The sequence below is a fragment of the Vulpes lagopus genome, chromosome 1 (assembly GCF_018345385.1).
Source record: "Vulpes lagopus strain Blue_001 chromosome 1, ASM1834538v1, whole genome shotgun sequence".
Taxonomy (NCBI): domain Eukaryota; kingdom Metazoa; phylum Chordata; class Mammalia; order Carnivora; family Canidae; genus Vulpes; species Vulpes lagopus.
Window position 1 is genome coordinate 68,405,928 of NC_054824.1, and position 22,373 is coordinate 68,428,300.

Genomic DNA, 22,373 nt, shown 5'->3' on the forward strand with positions numbered 1-22,373 from the left:
CCACAGTATAGAAATAGCACAATTTGTTCATGCATTCAGAAATTCGACATTGGAGTTTGGGGCTATTATGAAACAATGTTTTTATGAACATTCACATTCATGTCTTTGTGTGGGTATATGTTTTCATGTGTTTTGAGTAAATGCCTGAGAACGGACTTGCTTGTGACATAGTAGATGTATGTTTATAAGACATTGCCATACCATTTTGCATTTGCACCAGCAGTACATGAGAGTTTAAGTTTCTCATACCCTTGCCAGTCCTTAGTATGGTCAGTCTTTTTAACTTTAGTCATTCTAATGGGCATGAAATGGTATCTCATTTTGGTCATTTGTATTTCCCTGTTAACTAGTGATATGGAGGGTATCTTTTCCTGCACCTAGTGGGCATTTATATATTTTCTTTTGTGAAGTATCTGTTATTTTTTATTATTTAAAAAAAATCAGTTAGTTGTGCTCAACACAACAAGCACTTTATCAGATTTTCCAACTATGTTCTCACAGTGTTTGGCTTGCCTTTTCATTTTAATTGGTCTTTAAAGGAACACAAGTTTTTAATTTTGATGAAATCCACTTTGCTAATATATATATTTTATTATGGTTTAGGTACCTACCATAATTAATCATTTTTATTTTCATTTGGTTCTGTTTTTTTGTTTACATATGAGGAAATTATGATACAGGGAGATGAAGTAATTAGCCCAAAGTTATACAATAAAGTGGTAGGGCCAGGATTCAAACTCAAGCAATCTCTTCGGAGTTATATTAGATCTTAAGGCTTAAAACTAGCTCAAACCAGGTACAAAAAATAACTTTATTTTTTCTGGTCCAGCAGAATTCACTGAGTGCCTGCTGTACAACAGGTACTTTTCTTACAAGAATGATAGAGTTAATAGGTTTATCAAAAGCAAAATATTTGGGGTCCCTGGGTGGCGCAGCGGTTTGGTGCCTGCCTTTGGCCCAGGGCACAATCCTGGAGACCCGGGATTGAGTCTCACGTCGGGCTCCCGGTGCATGGAGCCTGCTTCTCCCTCTGCCTGTGTCTGTGCCTCTGTGTGTGTGTGTGTGTGACTATCATAAATAAATTTTTAAAAAGTTAAAAAAATATTTGCTGTTATATGCTTGATATTACAGGTTGGATTCCTATTTTGAAAAGTTTATTTTTATTTATTTATATATTTTTAAAGATTTTATTTGTTTATTTATGAGAGAGATTATCAGATAATTATCTGAAACTTGCTAGTGACTAGCCTTATATTTAAGTGTTTATCACCTTTTATGTTTTGAAAGAAAACCCTTTTACAATGAAAACATTTTATCTTTTTTGTCCTTCTTTTCTATTCCCATATGAAAAAGTGTTTTTCTGTATAATACCATATATCTTCCATCCTGTAGTACTTTAAGTATGCTCATATTTCAAATGCATACCTTTAAATGTTTTATGGACCAATCAGTAGAGAAAGAACAGTCTTCTCAATGAATGATGTTTGGGGAAGCTGGATACTCACAAAAGAGTGAAGTTGTACCCTTTACACCATATATACAAATTAAAATATGGATCAAAGACCTAAACACAAGACCTAAAACTATATTTTTTTTAGAAGAAAACTTGGAGGAAAAGCTTCATGAAATTGTATTTGGCAATGATTTTTTGGATGTGACACCAAAAGCAATAGCCACAAAAGTAAAAAATACATAAATTGGACATCAAAATCTAAAACTGCTTCAAAGGATACAATAACAGAGTGAAAAGGCAACCTACAGAATGAAAGATTGTTTGCAAATCCTATTTCTGACAAAGAGTTAATATCCAGAATACATATTGAACTCTTATAATTCAACAACAGGGAAAAACCCCAAATAAACATTATAAAATGGGCAATGAACCTAGACATTTCTCCAAAGATATATAAATGGCTTACTAGCATATGAAAAGATGCTTAACTTCACCATTCATTAGGGAAATGTAAATAAAAACTGCAGTGGGAGGGATACCTGGGTGGCTCAGTGGTTGAGTGTCTGCCTTTGGCTCAGGGCATGATCCTGGGGTCCTGGGATCGAGTCCTGCATCACGTTCCCCGCAGGTAGCCTGCTTCTCCCTCTGCCTGCGTCTCTGCCTCTCTCTCTGTGTCTCTCATGAATAAATAAATAAAATCTTAAAAAAAAAAATGAAGTGAGATCACCTCACACCCATCAGGATAGCTGCTGTCAAAAAAGGTAAGAAAAGGGGATCCCTGGGTGGCTCAGCAGTTTAGTGTCTGCCATTGGCTCAGGGCGTGCCAATGATCCTGGAGTCCCGGAATCAAGTCCTGCATCGGACTCCCTGCATGGAGCCTGCTTCTGTCTCTGCAGGTGTCTCTGCTCCCACCCCCCTCTCTGTGTCTCTCATGAATAATAAATAAAATCTTTTTCTAAAAAAGTAAGAAAATAACAAGTGTTGGCAAGGCTATGGAGAAATTGAAATCCTTGTGTAGAAATGTAAAATGGTACAGCCATGATGGAAAATAGTATAACATTTCCTCAAAAAATTAAACATAGAGTTACCCTATGACTCAGCAATTTTACTTCTGGATATGTTCCCAAAAGAAGTGAGAGCAGTGTTTCAAAGAGATAGGTGTATGCTCAGGTTTGTTATCAGAATTATTCATTATAGCCAAAAGCTGGAAGCCACCCAAGTGTTTATCTCTAGCTGAATGGATAAATTGTCATACACTCGCTCACAGAGGAATATTATTCAGCCTTAAAAAAAAAAAGAGGGCACTGTGACACATGTGACATCACTAATGAAATTTGAGGATACACTAAGAAAAGCCAGTCATGGAAAAACAAACACTATAGGGGGTACCTTGCTGGCTCAGTGGGTAGAGTGTGTGACTCGACCTCAGGGTTGTGAGTTCGAGCCCCACATTGGGTGTAGAATATCTGGTGGAAAAAAGACAAATACTATATGATTCCTCTTATATCTAGATGAATCTAGAGTAATCAAATTCACAGAAATAGTAGAATGAAAATCTTGCCAGGGACTTGGGGCAGGAGGAAATGGGAAGTTGTTCAATGGGTAGAGTTTTAGTGTTGCAAGATGAAAAAGTTGTAGAGACTGGTTGTACAACAATGTGAATATACTTAACAGTACTGATCTGTACACTTAAAAATGGTCATGATGGTAAATTTTATATGTATTTTACCACAATTTTTAAAAATTTTAAATGTTCTAAAGTGGTCACTATAGTTTGAAAGTATTCTATGATTAAATTAAAATGTTATATTTTATTAAAATGTGTTACATGATTTAAAATTCTTTCCCTTTATTTTATAAATCTATTTATTTAAATTCCAGTATTATTAACTTACAGTATTAGTGTCAGGTATACAATATAGTGATTCAGCAATTCCATACATTCAGTGCTCCTTGTGATAAGTGTACTCTTAATCCCCTTCACCTATTTTACCCTATACCCCCATCCACCTCCCTCCTAGAACTACCAGTTCTCTATATTCAAGAGTCTGGGGGTTTTTTATTGTCTTTTTCCTTTGTTCACTTGTTTTATTTCTTAAATTCCACATATAAGTGAAATCATACGGTGTCTTTTTTCTTTTTTAGAGAGGGGGAGGGGTGGGGCAGAGAGAGAGAATCTTAAGCAGGCTCCACACCCACTGCAGAACCCATCATGGGGCTCGATCCCACAACTGTGAGATCATGACCTGAGCCAAAATCAAGAATCAGATGCTTAACCAACTGAGCCACCCAGGTGCCCTGCTGACAGACTTTTTTGACTTAGCATTGCATCTTCTAGATCATCCATATTGTTGCAAATGGCAAGAATTCATTCTTTTTTATGATTAACATTCCATTGTGTGTATGCATATATATCCATCTTTATCTACATCTTTATCCATTCATCTATCGATGGACACTTAGGTTGCTTTCATTAAAATGTGTTGATATATTTTTCAATAGACCTTAATTTTAGAGTACTCTTAGGTGCACAGTAAAATTGAACAGAAGGTACAGATTTCCCATATACTCCCCATCCTCACACTTGCATAGCCTTCCCTCTCCCCTTTACAACACACCCCATCAGAGTGATACACTTGTTAAAATTGATGAAACTACATTGAACCTATAAAATTTTATGAGTTTTTAAAAAATATTTTATTTATTTATTTGACAGAGCACAAGTAAGGGGAGTGGCAGGCAGAGGCAGAGGGAGGAGGGAGAAACAGGCTCCCCACTGACCAGGGAGCCTGATGCAGGTCTCCATCCCAGGATCCTGGGATCATGACCTGAGCCAAAGGCAGATGCTTACTTAACTGAGCCACCCAGGTGCCCCAATTTTATGGTTTTTTGTTTGTTTGTCTTAGAGAGGGAGAGAGAGAATCCCAAGCTGGCTCCACATCCAGTCCAAAGCCTGATGATGCCTGACATGGGGCTCAGTCTCACAACTTTGAGATTGTGACCTGAGCTGAAATCAAGAGTCACATACTTACTGAGCCACCCACGTGACCCAAAATTTTATATTTTAAAATGTATTCTTTGATTACACTTTGCAGAAGGAAGAAAATAGTACAGTTCGTTGCCTTTATACTGGGCTTTTTGTATACTTTTAAACTTTTCCAACTGCCTATAGTCAGATATATATAGAAAGCATTTGAGCTTAGGGATAACTACATTATACATTTGTTTCAATATATTTTTTCATTTCAGATATTGTTACAAATGAAATAGGACTCTGAAATTGATAAATTGTTTTTGAGCTAATATAATTGAAGTCCAGATCAAGTGTAAGGATAAATTCTATATTCTTGGTGTATATAATTATGATCCTAAAGATCAAAAGATCCTAAAGATTACGAATCTTAAAAATGTTTATACTTCGACCCTATAATTTTCCTTCTAGGAATTGAACCTAAGGAAGTATGGTAGAAGCTTGCTTAACCAATTCCAGACTGATGATGCTCTTCATTCTGTTTGCAAATATGTTGAGTGATACTGGTGGTTTCCTGTTCTGTGGTGTGGTGCTACACTCTGCTTCAGCCAGTTTAAGTGGGCCTTGTCAATGCCCTCCAGCCACAGAACAGGGCTGTCATTGAACAAGTTGGGTTTATTACTCACTGTAGGGAGGGAAAATGAACATAGGAATTGTGGGGTATTTCACTAAGAGTGTCCAAAAGGATTTATTATAGGATTTGGGCTTGTATTAGGTGATTTGGGGAAGGGTTTAGGGAAGAGGGTCTTTGCTCTGGATGGGATATTGTTAGGATGTGAGCTGATTCTTTGGGTATCTTAGTAAATATTACCTAAGAGGAAGGCTGAATAGATAAGAGACTAAAGTTACACCTGCTGGAGAAGCAGCAGTCACTCCTGTCAGCCAGGAGAGGGGGATGTTTGGTATTTTGTAGGTTGCACAATGACCTTATTTTTTGTTCAGACAAAATTTTGAAGTGTTTTTGTTTTGTCTCACTTTTTCATGGTCTCACAATGACCTTGGCTGATGTTGATGTTTTGTGAGATTGTTTATGTCCAATGGGAGAATAGCATGCCCTACCTTCCCCCAGGCCTGCTTCAGACATCATAAAGGCCTAGCTGTCAGTGTCAAGTAGTTCCAAATGTTAGGGGCTGCTTTTTTCTGCCTCAGACTCTAAGAATCAGCTGAAACGTGTTCATGTCCACTGTACTTTTTTGTAATTCTAGAATTTAATTAGATCGTACATAAAACCCTTAATGTAGAAACAAAGAGGAATTATTTCTATGAAAACTTGAACATTTTTAGAAAGACATTACTAAGATGAATTGCTAAAAACATTTTTAAATTGCTCCTTTAAAAAAAATTGCTCTTAAATTAGGAGTGGGTAAAAGACGAAAACAAGTAAGCCATTCAGAACACGTTTTTTACCAGAAGCGTTCTTTGTGCTGATTGCTTTACAAGTATTTTCTGATTTCCAGTCCACTTGAAAGAAACCCACATTGTAGATTGAAATTATACATCATAAGTATGATGTATACAGTAAGGTTGGTGTGGAACTCTTTATCACCAGAGCCACACTCACAGACAAGGAGTTGGGCTTGTGACAAAGATTAGTGAATTAATATACTTTGATATGTTTTAAGGTATAAAACATTTGAGGTATGTATATGTTCGTTTTTGATTCCTCACTTGAAGCAACATTTTAAATTAACCCACCCACTATAGTTCTGATTGTCAGGTAAGAGGTTTTTACTGTGGAGGAAAAAAAAAATACATGAAGATTTAGGTTCAAAATTTTTGTTTTGTTTTTTGTTTTTTAGGTGCAAAATTATTCATCAAAACTTTATAATAGGGCAGCCCGGGTGGCTCAGCGGTTTAGCGCCACCTTCAGCCCAGGTCGTGATCTTAGAGACCAGGGATCGAGTCCCATGTCGGGCTCCCTGCATGGAGCCTGCTTCTCCCTCTGCCTGTGTCTCTGCCTCTCTCTCTCTCTCTCTCTCTGTCTCTCTCTCTCTCTCTCATGAATAAGTAAATAAAATTAAAAAAAAAACTTTATAATAGTAAAAAAAAAGAAAGAACCGAAGTGTTTATTAATGGAAGTGATGAAATTATAATCAAAAGATGAAATAGTATATAATTATTAAAGGTCATTTTTCAGATACTGTCTTTTAACAAGAAAAATGCTCATACACTGTGAAATGTAAAGAGCAGATCACAAAACCAAATGTGGCCAGAATTTTAAGAATGTGGATGTAAAAATATTAAATGCAAAGTGTACATGTATAATTTGGAAGGAAATGAACCAGGAAATTAACAGTTTATGCCTGATGTTGGGATATCCAAGGTTTTAAATTTTATTCTCTGTGCTTTTCTATACTTTCCAGGTATTCCATGATGAGTATATATTTAGTATTTTTTGTTTTGTATTTTTTTTTGATCAGGGGGAGGTTCTTTTTTTTTCTTTTTAAAAATATTTTACTTAAATTCCAGTTAGTTAACATACAGTATAATACTAGTTTCAGCTATACAATTTAGTGATTCAACACTTCCATACAACACCTGGTACTCATCACATCAAAGGAGAAATACTTTTTAAGAGTCCCTGGGTTGGCAATTTTAGAATTAAATGCCTTTGTTCATACCACTCTGGCTCTTTGCTCAGTGTGTTTCATTCGGTATTGGGAGCTCAATGAAAAAGAAGCTTCATATTCTCAAATGAGAAAAAAAAGCAAAGGCACAGGCATGATCTTTTTTAGGTTGAGGGTCCTGTGGATTTAATTGACAGGCTAATGTTTCTGACCCCTAAGGCCTAGTGTAGATCTTATCTGTGAATCAAGCTTTTTCTGATTGCTCCAACCCCCACCCAAAAGCAAAAGCCAAAGCCCCCTTTTTTATACTCTGTGTTAGGGTTTACCATGCTTTGCTTAAAACAAAAACAGCACATGTATCTTTCTCTTCCACTAGCCATACTACATTGCATGATCCTTGGAAGGAAGAAGGGGATGGCCACCTTTGTATTCTTAATAGCTAGATCTTTGTTCCTCAGTAATTGACTATCTTTTTTTTTTAGCATGATTTATTTATTAATATTTAATAAGATTTATTTTTTCAGAGAGCATTTTGGAGAGAGAATATTTGTTTTTTTTTTAAGATTTTTATTTATTTATTTATTTATTTATTCATTCATTCATTCATTCATAGAGACACAGAGAAAGAGAGCGAGAGAGGCAGAGACACAGGCAGAGGGAGAAGCAGGCTCCATGCAGAGAGCCTCACATGGGACTCCATCCAGGGTCTTCAGGATCACACCCTGGGCTGTAGGCGGCGCTAAACCGCTGCGCCACCGGGGTTGCCCTTGACTAACTATCTTGAACAAATGTACAGTAGTAACCCCCACAACATGAAGATGTCTTGAAAATTTCAGAGTCGGTAGTTAAAAAAAAAAAAAATGTTCTCAAGGGCCCAGTCTAAAACGTAGCAATCTTTGGAAAGAATAAGTGACAGGAAAGCCAACCTGTCAACAACAAATTTAACATTTTGCCTGATGATTCTGGACTGTTTTCACAGTAGACCCATGTGTAAGCATATAAATTGATGTAGCCATTTTTGAAGGGCAATTGGACAATATATCTATCAAACTGAAAATACACATCACCCTTGCATTTCTAGAAATGTACCTTCCAAATATACTAGAACAAAGGAGACAATCATATATGAACAAATATCCTTATTTAGAATACCATTATTAATATGTTTCTCAATAGGAGAGAGACTGGGATATTATGCCACCATGTAGGATGAGGTAGATCTGTTTGTATTTATGATGATAATGATGGCTCTATACCCAATACGAGGCTTGAACTCAACCCCAAGATGAAGAGTCACATGCTCTACTGACTGAGCCAACCATGCACCCCCAATTATGATGGCTGTTCTTTATTAACCCAGGCACCATGCTATGCATTTGACATTTTATCTAATAATTCTTATAACAGCTATATGGCAGGCACTATTATTATCCACATTTTGCAGATAAGAAACTGAGGCACAGAGGTTAAATAATTTGCACATCACTTGTAAGGGTTTGTTATTTTAATTCAGGTAGTCTAAGCTTAAAACAGGGTGCACTTTTAACTTCTAAAATGCATATTCTGGGATCCCTGGGTGGCGCAGCGGTTTGGCGCCTGCCTTTGGCCCAGGGCGCGATCCTGGAGACCTGGGATCGAATCCCACGTCGGGCTCCCGGTGCATGGAGCCTGCTTCTCCCTCTGCCTGTGTCTCTGCCTCTCTCTCTCTCTCTCTCTGTGACTATCATAAGTAAAGAAAAGTTAAAAAAAAATGCATATTCTCCTTTCTACTGATGGAGAAAGATCAAGATCTATATTATTGGGGGGTGGGGTGAACAGGGAGAAGGGACAGAGAGAGAATCCTAAGCAGGCCCTGTGCCCACTGTGGTGGAGCCCAACCCTAAGATCATGACCTAACCTGAAACCAAGAGTTGACCGCCCAACTGACTGAGCCACACAGGTGCCCCCAAGATATATGTAAAATGAAAAGCTGAGTTGAATGTATAGTATGCCGTCATTTGTGTCTTAAATTTTTTATAAAATGTGACAGCATACGCCAGAAAGATATAAAAGAACAAGAGTGGCTTCTTACAAGGAGGGAATGGATGCCCTTTCATTTTATGTCTTTCTCTCTTGTGTGTGCTTTAATAATAGGCATATATAACTTTCAGATTTTTAACTAAAATAAGTATCTGATCTTTTGAAAAATTGTAATACTTAATGAAGACAAGCTGTAGTCCTAAGTCGCAGATCCTTAAATGCATCCCTACTTACCTACTTAGGTATAGAGTTCCCCTTACTCTCTAATATCCTACTACCCGTTCTCAGTTCAGGATAACAGCTTTCTTCAAAATTCATTTCCATTGAGATTCATTGTTTACCTGAATCAGACCTTAAGTTTTTTATTGACATAGTACCTCATTTTTGTATTTTATCCCTTTAAGTCACCTACATTTTTATTGTTTCCCAAAGGATTTGAGACTGCTTATTATAAGATATAATTTCAACTATATAGGCTAATATACTTCTACAGTTGTGTAGTAAAGTCAACTTTTGGTTTCCTGGAAGTAGGAAAAAAAAAATTCTGAGTTCAGTAGTTCTTGTGATTTGACAAAAGGACACATGACTGTTTTGCTTAAAAAAAAAAAAAAAACAAAGATGCTTTTTTCTTTTATTAAATTTTGAGAAGATATCGTTCATGGGGCCTTTTATGCAATTTATACCTTTCCAGTTGTTTGTTGTTTTTGTCTACCCAACTAAATTATAAGCATCCTTAGGACAAATTCCATTTTATTCCATACTATTTTTGTTCTATCTACACCTAGAAAAATGCCCTGATTATTATAGTGGAAAAATTTTTTAAAGATTTTTTATTTATTCATGAGAGACACAGAGAGAGAGAGAGACAGAGACACAGGCAGAGGGAGAAGCAGGCTCCATGCAGGGAGCCTGACACGGAACTCAATCCCAGGTCTCTAGGATCAGGCCCTGGGCCGAAGGCAGCGCTAAACCGCTGAGCCACCCAGGCTGCCCTATAGTGGAAATTTAAGCAACAAGTGCAACCCAGCTACATTTCAAAGATTATGTTATTACCACTTTTCAAAGATTCAATCTTTGAGCAGTTAAGAAATTGATACAGGGCAGCCCAGGTGGCTCAGCGGTTTTGCGCTGCCTTCGGCCCAGGGCCTGATCCTGGAGACCCGGGATCGAGTTCTGCGTCAGGCTCCCTGCATGGAGCCTGCTTCTCCCTCTGCCTGTGTCTCTGTCTCTCTCTCTCTCTCTCTGTGTCTCTCATGAATAAATAAAAAATCTTAAAAAATTTTTTTTAATTAAAAAAGAAACTGATAACAACTTTCATCCTTCTCAATAGGGAATCTTCTCTGATCACCCTCATAAATCACAGTTTATTTCTTGGTAGCTTTTACAAGGTTCTTCTGTAGCTCCTACTTCCTGAGTGTGTAATGTAAAGAGAATAGGAAATTCGTTTGAACTTGTGTCTTATGGCAGTTAAGTATTTTTAAATATGGCCTACAGCTTTCAACCACCTTTTCTTTCTCTTAGGCCAAGTTATCAAGGCATGGGACATTGGGGTGGCCACCATGAAGAAAGGAGAGATCTGCCATTTACTGTGCAAACCAGAATATGCATATGGCTCTGCTGGCAGTCTCCCTAAAATTCCCTCGAATGCAACTCTCTTTTTTGAGGTAAGTATGTGTGTGATGTTGCCTTGTTAGCATCTGTTCTACTATAGTGCTGGCTCTGAAGCAACAGGCAGTGGAACAAGGAGCTAAGCTTGCTATTGAGGATCAGATCCGACTTATTTATTTTGGAGCTTGGCTTCTTGAATTGTTTCCCACAAACCCAAGGGGTGTGTGCCAATGCTTTCTTAGAAACGTGTTTCTGGCACAGAAAAGTTATATCCAAATAAACAAAAGACACCAGGCTTGAGAAATAGAAGTTCTGGTCAGTGGTGTGAGTATAACATACCCAAAATTGACAAGAAAACAGGTTGGAAATGTGGGAGGTAAGTGTTGAAATGTACTGAAACCACATTGTAAGATATTTTCATGTTATACAGGCTTACTGTTTGTCACAGATCTCACTTCTTCATTAGAAGCTGTAGGTGGTGATAATGTTATTCATCCTGTGTTGAATTATATATATTTGTCAAGATCTGACTTAAAAAATGAAGGGAGGAAATGCCTGAAACATCATAATTAGGTAAAAAAAAACACCTTTAGTTGTCCATAAGCCTGATTCATAGGATTTATTTTTACATTTAAAAAGGGAATTCCATGAATCTGGGCTGGAAAGGTGGTGGCCTTTAGAGTCCAACAAAATAGTTCTGGGCCAGCACCTTGGAGCTCTGGCTTTTTGCCCACAAGGCAGCCCTCCTAGTGTTTCCTGTCTGTCTTTGCACCGCAATCCCACAGGATGCAGTCCTAGACATTATCATTACATGAAGGCTCTTTCCAGGTATTGAAAGTGCAGTGTTCTTTTTTTCCTACTTTTCCAATAACTGAGATACATAGATAAATATAAAAGGGTTTTATTTTGTAAAATGAAAGGAGAATTGGTTGCCCTTGTTTTTAAGTATGTTAAATTGGCTCTGTTTGGTCTTTTCTCAGCCAAATCCTTTTTTTCCTTTCTAGATTGAGCTCCTTGATTTCAAAGGAGAAGATTTATTTGAAGATGGAGGCATTATCCGAAGAATCAAACAGAAAGGAGAAGGATATTCAAACCCAAATGAAGGAGCAACAGTAGAAAGTAAGTATCGCTGTAACAGTGAACTGGTCCTTAAAAATTGGATTCCATTTATAGGGAGAAAAGGGAGGTTTCTTTCTAAAACTCTATTTATAGCAATAAACAATTGAATATAGCCTGAGAATAGTTTTAAATTCAACATTTATTTAATACTGACTTTATTTGGTAAATATTTATCTAGCATGCCCATGCCAGGTACTGTGCGAGCTTCTGCAGACCCAGAAGGTGAGGAAAAGGTAATCTTATCCATCAAGTCCCAGGTCTATGGACTCCTCGGTGTGCCAGCAACTATGTTAGCTGCCTTACGTACTTATTCATTTATTTCTTAAAATAACCTTACGAGATAAGATTTATTATCTCCAGATGAGGAAAATGAGTTCAGGAAAGTTGTATAAATTGCACAGAGTAGAGAGTTCTAAACAGAGCAGTTAGATTATAGTGCCCTTCAGAGCTCTCAAACCCATCTCACTGGCTTTCCTCAAGGTCAAAAAGTTTATTTTAGTTAGATCATAATTGATAATAGTGTTCATTCTATTCTGTGTAGGAAATCTGGGTTCAGGTTGCTTTGCCATTTACTGGATGACTTAAAGCTATTCCGTGTTTTTATTTGCTGTGTTGGGAGTAAGGAGATACTGTCGAGGACTGGGATACCCGGTCACTCTTTGTTCCTCCCAGAGCCTGTTCTGTATACCATTATGTACATCACTTGCCACTTTATGCTGTAATCAGTGTTTACCCATTTCCCCAGTATGCACCTTGAGGACCAGAATCTTTCTTCATCTTTTTGTTTCCAGCATCACCTTACATGCATTTGGTGTTCGGTAGATGCTTTCTGCGTGGACACATGACTGTTTTGCTTAAAAAAAAAAAAACAAAGATGCTTTTTTCTTTTATTAAATTTTGAGAAGATAACATTCATGGGGCCTTTTATGCAATTTATACCTTTCCAGTTGTTTGTTGTTTTTGTCTAACCAACTAAATTATAAGCATCCTTAGGACAAATTCCATTTTATTCCATACTATTTTTGTTCTATCTATACCTAGAAAAATGCCCTGATTATTATAGTGGAAAAATTTTTTAAAGATTTTTTATTTATTCATGAGAGACACAGAGAGAGAGAGAGACAGAGACACAGGCAGAGGGAGAAGCAGGCTCCATGCAGGGAGCCTGACACGGAACTCAATCCCAGGTCTCTAGGATCAGGCCCTGGGCCGAAGGCAGCACTAAACCGCTGAGCCACCCGGGCTGCCCTATAGTGGAAATTTAAGCAACAAGTGCAACCCAGCTACATTTCAAAGATTATGTTATTACCACTTTTCAAAGATTCAATCTTTGAGCAGTTAAGAAATTGATACAGGGCAGCCCAGGTGACCCAAGTAACTTGGTCCCTTGGTTAAGGTGGGATCTGCCAAGTTCTGCTTTGTAAAATTTCCTATTTTTGCCTTTCTAAGTATCTCATTGGGAGAGAACTACTAGGAGATGGATGATCCCAAGATCTTCTTTTACATTACACCTTAACAGTGATTTTAGCATCCATGAATGATTGTTTTTCCCATGGATGACTTTTATATGCAACGGTTATAACTGTAGTATTTGCCTAATGGTGATTTTTCTATTTCCATTGTTCCTTCTTCAATGTAATTGGAATTCTGCTATAAGGAGGGGTTTCTCCTCCCCTATTTATTCAGTTGTTTATAATAGTATGGACTCATGGGAGTTTATTTTATTCTGTAGGTTATTATTCATTGCTATCTTATTTATGTTGTTGCTCAAATGTCCCAAGTTTGGTCATTAGAAAGTGCTTTTCAACATACCTCCTGTGGTTTTTTTTAAGCACTTCCTTAATTTTTCCTTTTTATTTTTCTCTCTCTTTTTTTTTTTTTTTTTTTTTTAGATTTCATTTATGGGTTGCATAGGTAGCTCAGATGGTTAAGCATCTGCCTTCAGCTCAGGTCATGATCTCGGAGTCCTGAGATTGAGGCCCATGTTGGGCTCCCTGCTCAGCGGGGAGTCTGCTTCTCCCTCTCCCCCTGCTCATTTTCTCTCTCTCTCTCTCTCTCTCTCTGTCTTTCTCTCTCTCTCTCTCGTTCTCTAAGTGAATAAATAAAAAACATTTAAAAAATTATTTTATAAAAAGATTTTACTTATTTATGTTAGAGTAAGCTGGGGGAAGGGCAGAGGGAGAGAATCCCAAACAGACTCTGCTGAATATGGAGCGCAACCCAGAGCTCAGTCCCACAACCCCGAGACCAAGACTCTAAATGAAGCTAACAGTTGGATGCTTAACCAGCTGAGCCACCCAGGCACCTCAGTACTTCCTTACTTTTGGTACAAGGATGCTCTCATTTGCCCTGGGGCTAGAATCAGCTGATTTCTTTTATTAGAGAATGGTATTTAGAAACCAAGATCTGAGTGCTAGGTATACTCATACTATGGAATGTTATTGTTTCTAGAACCTCTCAAGTAGATGGATGTAGGAAATATGTGTGCCTCAATCTGCATAAATATACACAATCAAATTTATTTTTTACTAGTCTGTGTATATATATTACAAACTATGAGTACATCCTAACCCTTCTATTTCCAATCCAACACCACAGGTTCATTCTCACCTTCTCCTTTTGCTTATTTAAAACAGCTTTCTCCAGCAGTGAGAAACCTCACTCTCATTATACACAATATATTTGCTTACTGCTTAATTATAGTTTATATAGAATGTAGTTTCAGAATTGCTAACCCACATCTTGTGAAAAATAAGCTTCCTAAATATGGGAAATATTTGTGTACAGTTCCTTTAGTCATGAGCCTTAAAGCATACATGAAAACAACTGCTTTCCAACTTAGGTTAGTTCTTTTTCCTCACTCCCTTCAGTGTGGTTATGCTGTTCATTTATAATGCAGTTATGTTCATTTACATTTATGTTCCATTTAGGGTCCCACACACACTCTGGTTGATGTTTACTGTTTGTGTTTGGGGTAGGTGAAACATTACCGTGATTCTAAACTATACAAAAAGATATACACAGAAGTATTTTTCCCCCTCATCTCTACTAACCTGTTCCCATTTCCTCATTATTTCCACCTTCCTTCCTACCTACCTACCATTGGTCACCAGTCATATAAGTTCCTGGTTTATAGCACCTGTATTTCTTCTGCACAAATGAGCAGGTACCTGCATTTTTTCTCTTATAACCCCTTCCTTTTTGTATGAAGAGTAACTACTATCAATGGTTTTTAAAAATATTTGAATAGTTCTTTATCTCATTTTACTTTTTTCTGTTTCCAAATATCTTAAGAAAGGGTAATGACTGATTGTTGTCTCTCATATTGTTAGGCTGTACTTTCCTGCGAGGTTTTAGAGTAAATGGTTTATTTTTACTTTTTCTCCCAAAAACCTTTTTTGGTTTACTGGAACAAATCGGTTTTACAAAACTATATTATATTTTCACTTATCAAGGGTAAGGTGTCCTGCTTTCCCTCTTTGAAACAAGTTTGCTGTGTGTGGGAGGAGGACAGAGGGTTGACTTAAAAGTGGTCTCTGTCCAAAACTATGATCACCTTGTTCTTTGGGAGTCTTCTTGGTCCTTACAGGTATCCCTTTTCTAATAGCGTCACCTGTACACTTAGATTCAAAGCCAGTTCTGCAGTGAAGGAGAATGGGAGACAGTGGTGATCCATCATATAATATATCATTATAGATACACAAGAGTTACAGAGTGCCTGTCACTTCTATGTAAAGGTACAGTGAGTGGTCAGGGGAGGGGTGCACAGGCTTGGCAAGTGGTAGACTTGGTTTCTGAATCTTGGAATCAGTACCTGATATTCTTATGACTTGAGACAAGTTACTTGACTAGCTTGGGCATCCAGATTTGTCATCTATAAAACAGGAATGATAATCTTTTTTTTAATAATCTTTTTATATGTAACAAAGGACAATTAATTTCTTTTTTTCTACCCTCTATATTCTGCTTATATACTTTGTTTTGCTTCCTGAATATAGATTTAAGGAAGGAAATCCTTGACTCCTGTTTCTCTTATATCCTACATCTAATTGATTAGCAAATCCTTTTGACTCTACCAGGGTTGACCTAGAACCCATTATTAATTTTTCCTTGTTGTCTTGTTTTCCTGTTGAACAACAGTCTTCAAATTAATTCTATAGCTCTTATTTATTTATTTATTTATTCATTTATTTATTCATTTATTTATTCATTCATGAGAGACACAGTTAGAGAGGCAGAGACATAAGCAGAGGGAGAAACAGGCTCCCTGAAGGGAGCCTGATGCGGTACTCAATCCCAGAACCCTGGGGTCACGCCCTGAGCCAGAGGCACTCAACCGCTGAGCCACCCAGGGGTCCCAATTCTATAGCTCTTAATACTAATCGTACCTAAGTCGTATTTCTCTAGGATATTTGTTTGGTTTTTGAAAAATAAAGTTATGGACTGAAATCAAAAGGCTTTTCTGACTTGTGATCTTTTACTTCAATTACTTTGTATTTGGAATAAGGGAGAAACTTATGTTAGTTGACAGGATTTATTCTTCCTCAAAGAAATATTTTTAAAGATTTTATTTATTTGAGAGAGCATGGACACAAGCAGGGGAGGGGGGAATAGGGAGAAAGAGAATTAGATTCCTGGCTGAGCTGGGAGCCCGCCCAATCCCAGGACCCTGAGTCCAGGACCTGAGCTGGAGGCAGATGTTTAACTTGACTCAGCCACCCAGGGTTCCTCCTCAAAGAAATTTTTACCCTCTCTGTTAGGATCCTAATAATTGCAAATCAACTTTTAGATTCTGTTCCAGTGTGCTTTTTCTTATGTCGATTAAGATGACCATCTTGTAATTTTTATTCAATCTTGTTCTTTTTCCATTAAAAAAAAAAGTCACAGTGTTCTAAGGTAGTCTAATTGACATTGAGATGATGGATATTTTAGTCATCATACTTTAGTTGGCAGTAGAAGCTACATTGTTACCTTTAAGCTTTGCTTTCTTAGAAATCTAATTTCGGGATCCCTGGGTGGCGCAGTGGTTTAGCGCCTGCCTTTGGCCCAGGGCGCGATCCTGGAGACCCTGGATCGAATCCCACATCGGGCTCCCAGTGCATGGAGCCTGCTTCTCCTTCTGCCTATGTCTCTGCCTCTCTCTCTCCCTCTCTCTGTGACTATCATAAATAAATAAAAATTTAAAAAAAAATTAAAAAAAAAAAAAGAAATCTAATCTCACTGACTTCAGGTTCTAAATAGCTACCACTCTTCCTTCCCCAAGCCCCCTGTCTTTCACATTTTTGATTTGTTAACCTCCGTGCTTAGAGCAGACACATCAAAATGCTGGCTGTATGTGGCCGTCTTGCCCCACAGTGCTTTCACCATATTTGAATGCAAAAAATGCAATCGCCAGTGTTTTCAAATGTGAACATTTCAGCAGAGCCATCTGCAGGATTCAGTTTGTTGGAATACCCTTCCTTCCTACCTCCTTTCACTATTCAGATCCCAGTGAATAAGAGACAGGCAAGGCGTTTGGAGAATGATTTCATATAAGAGTAAAAAAATCCATAATCATGCTGGAAAATAGGAAGAATGCAAGAAGTGGATCAGAAATTATGAAGAATTTCTAGAATATATAAAGTAAATAAAATTAGACTGATGGAAACTAGACTCAGGAAATCCAACTCAAAACAGGTGTAGAGAAGTTCTCTGGAGAGGTACATACCATTCTCAACAAACTTGGGCAGAACTCCAAGCACACAGTCGGCTGGTGCAAGGGAGCCAAAGCAGGCTATGGGGCAATCATCATGGTTGTTATAAAACAATATGGAACAGCTGGGGCAGTAAACTTTAGTAGCAGTACTCAACTTTGGCTGAATTTAGAATTACCTGGGGAGTTTTTTTTAAAATCCTGATGCCCAGACCAGTTAAATAAGAATCTTAAATCTCACAGGCTGGAACTCCAGGCACAAATTTTTAAACTCCCTAGGTGATTCTAATTTGCAGCCAAGGATTAAGAATTACTCTAGGGTCTGGCTGTGTCTTTGCTCCTGGGCTAAAGTCAGTAAGGCCAGATTTCCAAGTTAAAATAGGGATGTGCCTCAGAAGACTCCATGTGTTAGGCCTTGGCCTAGAGAAAAAAGACATAAAGTATCTTTGAACTTTTAAAGCAGATTTGAAGGTGAAGAAAAGTGAAAAAGCTCTGCACAATAGTAAATAGGCTCAAGTGTTTTGCTCCTGAAGACTTTTTTGTATATCACCGCTGGGGAAAGGTATACCCAGCCTTCATGTGCACATCATGCTCAGCTCATAGTAAATGCTCAGTAAATATTTCTGGTATTTCTCGGTAAATATCTCTCCACGCAGACATCTTCACAATCAGTCCACCTCTTAGGGGAAAAGCCTACCATGGAAATGTATCTAACCACTAAGAAAAACTGTGCCAGATAACAACAATCATTTGATCTTACTGAATCCTTCCTTTATAACATGACCAGATAACAAAGAAACATCACCAAGTACCCGTGAGAAAAAGAAGCACCGGGATCCCTGGGTGGCGCAGCGGTTTAGCGCCTGCCTTTGGCCCAGGGCGCGATCCTGGAGACCCGGGATCGAATCCCACGTCCGGCTCCCGGTGCATGGAGCCTGCTTCTCCCTCTGCCTATGTCTCTGCCTCTCTCTCTCTCTCTCTCTCTCTCTGTGTGTGACTATCATAAATAAATAAAAATTAAAAAAGAAAAAGAAAAAGAAGCACCAACATGGACTAAGAAGAAATAGAAGAGAATTTTTAAAATACTACGAGGACAGGGTGGGCGGGACGGGGGGCACTGAGCAGCTCAGTTAGTTAAGGGTCTGACTCTTGATTTTAGCTCATGTCATGATCTCAGGGTCCTGGAATCAAGCCCCATGTTGGGCTTGGTGCTCAGGACAGAAGTCAGCTTGTCCCTCTCCATTTGTTCCTCCCTCTACCCCCATGTGCACATGTGCATGCTCTCTCTCCCTCCCTCTGAAATAAATTAAAAATGAAAAAAAATAAGATACTAATTACTGTCTTCAGAAATATATAACGGGACATTAAATTCATAAGTCAAAAACCTGGCTTCTCTGAAAAAGGAAAGTGAAGATAAAGTTTCTGGAAATTAAAAATATTATTATCAAAACTGGAATTCAGGGGAAGGGTTGAAAGGCAAAACGGGCAGTCCCAGAGTTTTGAATTGGTGATATAAAAAAGGTAGTCTAGGGATCTCTCAGAACATAGAGTGAGAAAATCCAAAGATATGGAAGGTGGAAGAAAGAAGATAGGGATGAAAAAATCAAAGACCATTTGAATCTAATTAAATATGTGATAGTAGAAATTGTCCTAAAGATAGAAGAGCTTCAAAGGTTGAAAGGGCCAGTTGAAAGTGTCCTACAGCAGTAAAGAGTGCTTTTTCACCTAGATACATTCTGGTAAAATTTCTTAATTCCACAGCTTAAAAGAAAATTTTGAACTTTTCCAGGTAGGAAGAAACTCTAAGCAAAGGAATGAGAATCAGAATGACATCAGATTTATTCATGACACTAAATACTACATGACAGCACTTTGAATATTACAACTATGAGGTGTTTTTGTTTTGTTTTGTTTTGTTTTAAATTCATGAGAGAGAGAGAGGGAGAAGCAGGCTCCATGCAGGGATCCTGACGTGGGACTTGATCCTAGGTCTCCAGGATCACACACCCTGGGCTGAAGGCGGCGCTAAACCACTGGGCCACTGGGGCTGCCCGCAACTATGAGTATTTTGAACCTAGAGTTGTATACTCAGTTCATCCTTTAAGAACAAAATCAACTTTTTGGAATATGCAGACTTATATCCTTTTTGAAAAAATACTGTAGGATATACTAAAATAACACAAAAAATAAAGCCAAGAAGTGAAGACTTCAAGGCATAAGCAACATTAGTGAGAAAAAAGAGTACTTCCCGTGTCAGTAAAGTTGCATTTAACTTAACAGATCCCTGAAATGGCAAAAATACAATGTTAAAAATAATAATAACAATCTGGAACTAGTCTCTGGATCATTTTAACAAAATGTGGTGCAGATGGGCAATGGAGAGGGGAGGCAAAATTGTCTAAAATGATTTTTCTTGGGGCACCTGTGTGGCTCATTTTGTTGTGTCCAACTCTTGATTTCGGCTCAGGTCATGATCTCAGGGTGGTGTGATTGAGCCCTACTTTGGGCTCCATGCTGGACGTGGAGTCTGCTTGATAATTCTTTCTCCCTCTCCCTCTGCTTCTCTACCACCACCTCCACCCCTCAGGTATGCGTTCTCTCTCTCTCAATAAATAAATATCAAAAACAAAATGGTACCAACAATTTTGAATAGAGAAATTATTTCATGTATGTACATGTTGAGATCTAATAGAGCTATGAGGGTTCTTTGGTTTTGTTTTTCACATGCTTTTGAAGTATTTGTGAATGTCCTGGTAAATTTTTTCCAGTAAGAAAGCAAATTCTTGAAACCACTTTATTATATGTTTTCACAAAAAAATATAGTATAGCACTTGGTCTAAAATGGACAGTGTTTATTCTTTTAAATATCTTGTTTATGTAGCTTCTTCTAGAAAGGCATATTCAAGTCTTCAGGTAAAATAAAATCCTCATAGAAAATAGTCCTTTTTTGTTATTTAAAAAAAATCCAGCCAATGAATCATTTATTTTAAAATAGTGTTAAAGGACAAAAGCTCCATATCAGTAAAAACTTTAAATAGCTCTTGGAATTTATTAAAAATAGGAGTACTGGGCAGGCCCCTGTGGCTCAGCGGTTTAGTGCCACCTTCAGCCCAGGGCGTGATCCTGGAGACCTTGGAGACCCACGTAGGGATCCCTGAAAGGAGCCTGCTTCTCCCTCTGCCTGTCTCTCTCCTTTCTCTCTCTTTGTGTCTCTAATAAATAAATAAAATCTTTAAAAAAAAAAAAAGGAGTACTGACCAACATTCAAACAGGAAAATTCTATGAGTGAAAATTACTACTATTTTCCTTAAGGCCCTGTTTCAAACTCATTGTTAAGTAAATATTAACTTTCTGGCCTTGAACTCTGTGGTAGACATTATGAGGTACAAAAGAAGTGTAAGACATGGCCTTCACCTCGCCTACTTTTAGTTCCATTCATACTGCAACAGTGCTCTCCCTGGAGCCATTCAGTGGCTTCTTGTATCCAGGTTCTAAAATATGTTTAATCTGGTCTAAATTACCACTAATTGCAGGAAAATAATCCTAGCTAACTTCCATTGGGTTCATCTCTGTGCATCCACACAGATCACAGTGGTCTCACAGAGGAGATCCTGGACGTGAAAATGAAGGAATGCCAGCTGCTGGGCCCTGATCTAATCCTCTCGGCAACAATGAGTTAGCTGGAATTATTTTGTGGTTGAAGAAACTGAGCTTCAGATAATTTAGATGACCTTGCCCAAAGCCACTACTATAAAGAGGCAGGATGAGACTGGAGTCCACATCCGACCAAAGTGCTGTCCCTGTGTAAAGAGGGGAGTGATGAGGGCTTGTGTTGGGGTAGAGTTTATCACTGTGCATGTGCCTCCTATTTAGATGAAGATCTATAATCCAGTTGCATGGATTATTCTATTCAGGTAGCCAGGGTGCCTGACTGTCCTGGGTAGGTAGCATCTGCCCCTTAATTCTGTCAGCAATCGCACAGTGGTATTTGGTCCTCTCCCACGGTATAAAGTGGTGCTGAGGAGGGAGGAGGCAGTGCGGGGGGCGGCGGGGGGTGCGGACAGGGGACTTGACCACCATGCTTGATGGGAACAGTTTCTCTTCTAATCAGTGATGAATATGCCTCTCCTGATTATAGAAATCTATCTCTGTTTCCTCATTTGCCGTTTCAGGGCGTCATTAAGAATCCACTGTCTCTTGGATGTTCAGCTCTATTGGGCAGGCAGAAACTCATTTGGCATGGATTAGGCAGCAGAGAAAACCCTTGCCATGTGGGAGTAACCTGTCACAACCTGGTTTTCTCTGGCGAGATGACTGGTCTTGTCTAGTAGTAATGCCATTACAGCATTCCCATTCAGATCCCCATGACCCAGTAATTGTTTTGGGAATGAGTGCAAAGCTATCAGACACCAGCTACTATAATTAGAAAAGGGAAAAGCAGACACTTAGCAGAGCTAGCGTCTCTAGGCTGGAGCACTTACAGCACTGGTTTTTTTGGGTGTTGTTGTTGTTTTTTTTAGGTTATGGAGTCTCCTCAGTTTTGCTTCCTAAAATACAAATTCTACAGTTTTTGGGTTCTTGCATTCCAGTTTTTGTTACTGCAGTACACTCTCTTTCCTTTTCCCCCCTATTTTAATCAGAGTACAAATTGCTGTCAGCACATCGAGTTCATGTGCCAGCCACATTCAGAACAGGGTGTTCTGTGCTCTTCAAAACAAAATTGCTCTAGGGCAGTAAGAGAACAATAAGTCAGAGCTCCAGTTTAAGTGATGTTTTGCAGCAGACCCGGCTTACTTGATGTGGTTACACTCGGATTGCGCAGCAAAGCTCGGGTAATTTCATTTGGTTTGACTTCATGGGATTTGGAGGACCTCCCCCCTCCAA

At 38.3% G+C, this 22,373-nt stretch overlaps 1 protein-coding gene across 10 annotated transcripts in view; it reads left to right on the forward strand.

The window, feature by feature from the left end:
• The window catches only part of FKBP5 (FKBP prolyl isomerase 5), a 109,693-nt gene that overhangs the window by 58,057 nt on the left and 29,263 nt on the right, over nt 1–22,373 (forward strand). For all 10 annotated transcript variants that reach the window (XM_041760087.1, XM_041760105.1, XM_041760132.1 and 7 more), the window contains 2 exons: nt 10,592–10,734; nt 11,683–11,797. In XM_041760087.1, coding sequence (XP_041616021.1) covers nt 10,592–10,734; nt 11,683–11,797 — 258 coding nt within the window. The remainder of the gene's footprint in view (nt 1–10,591; nt 10,735–11,682; nt 11,798–22,373) is intronic.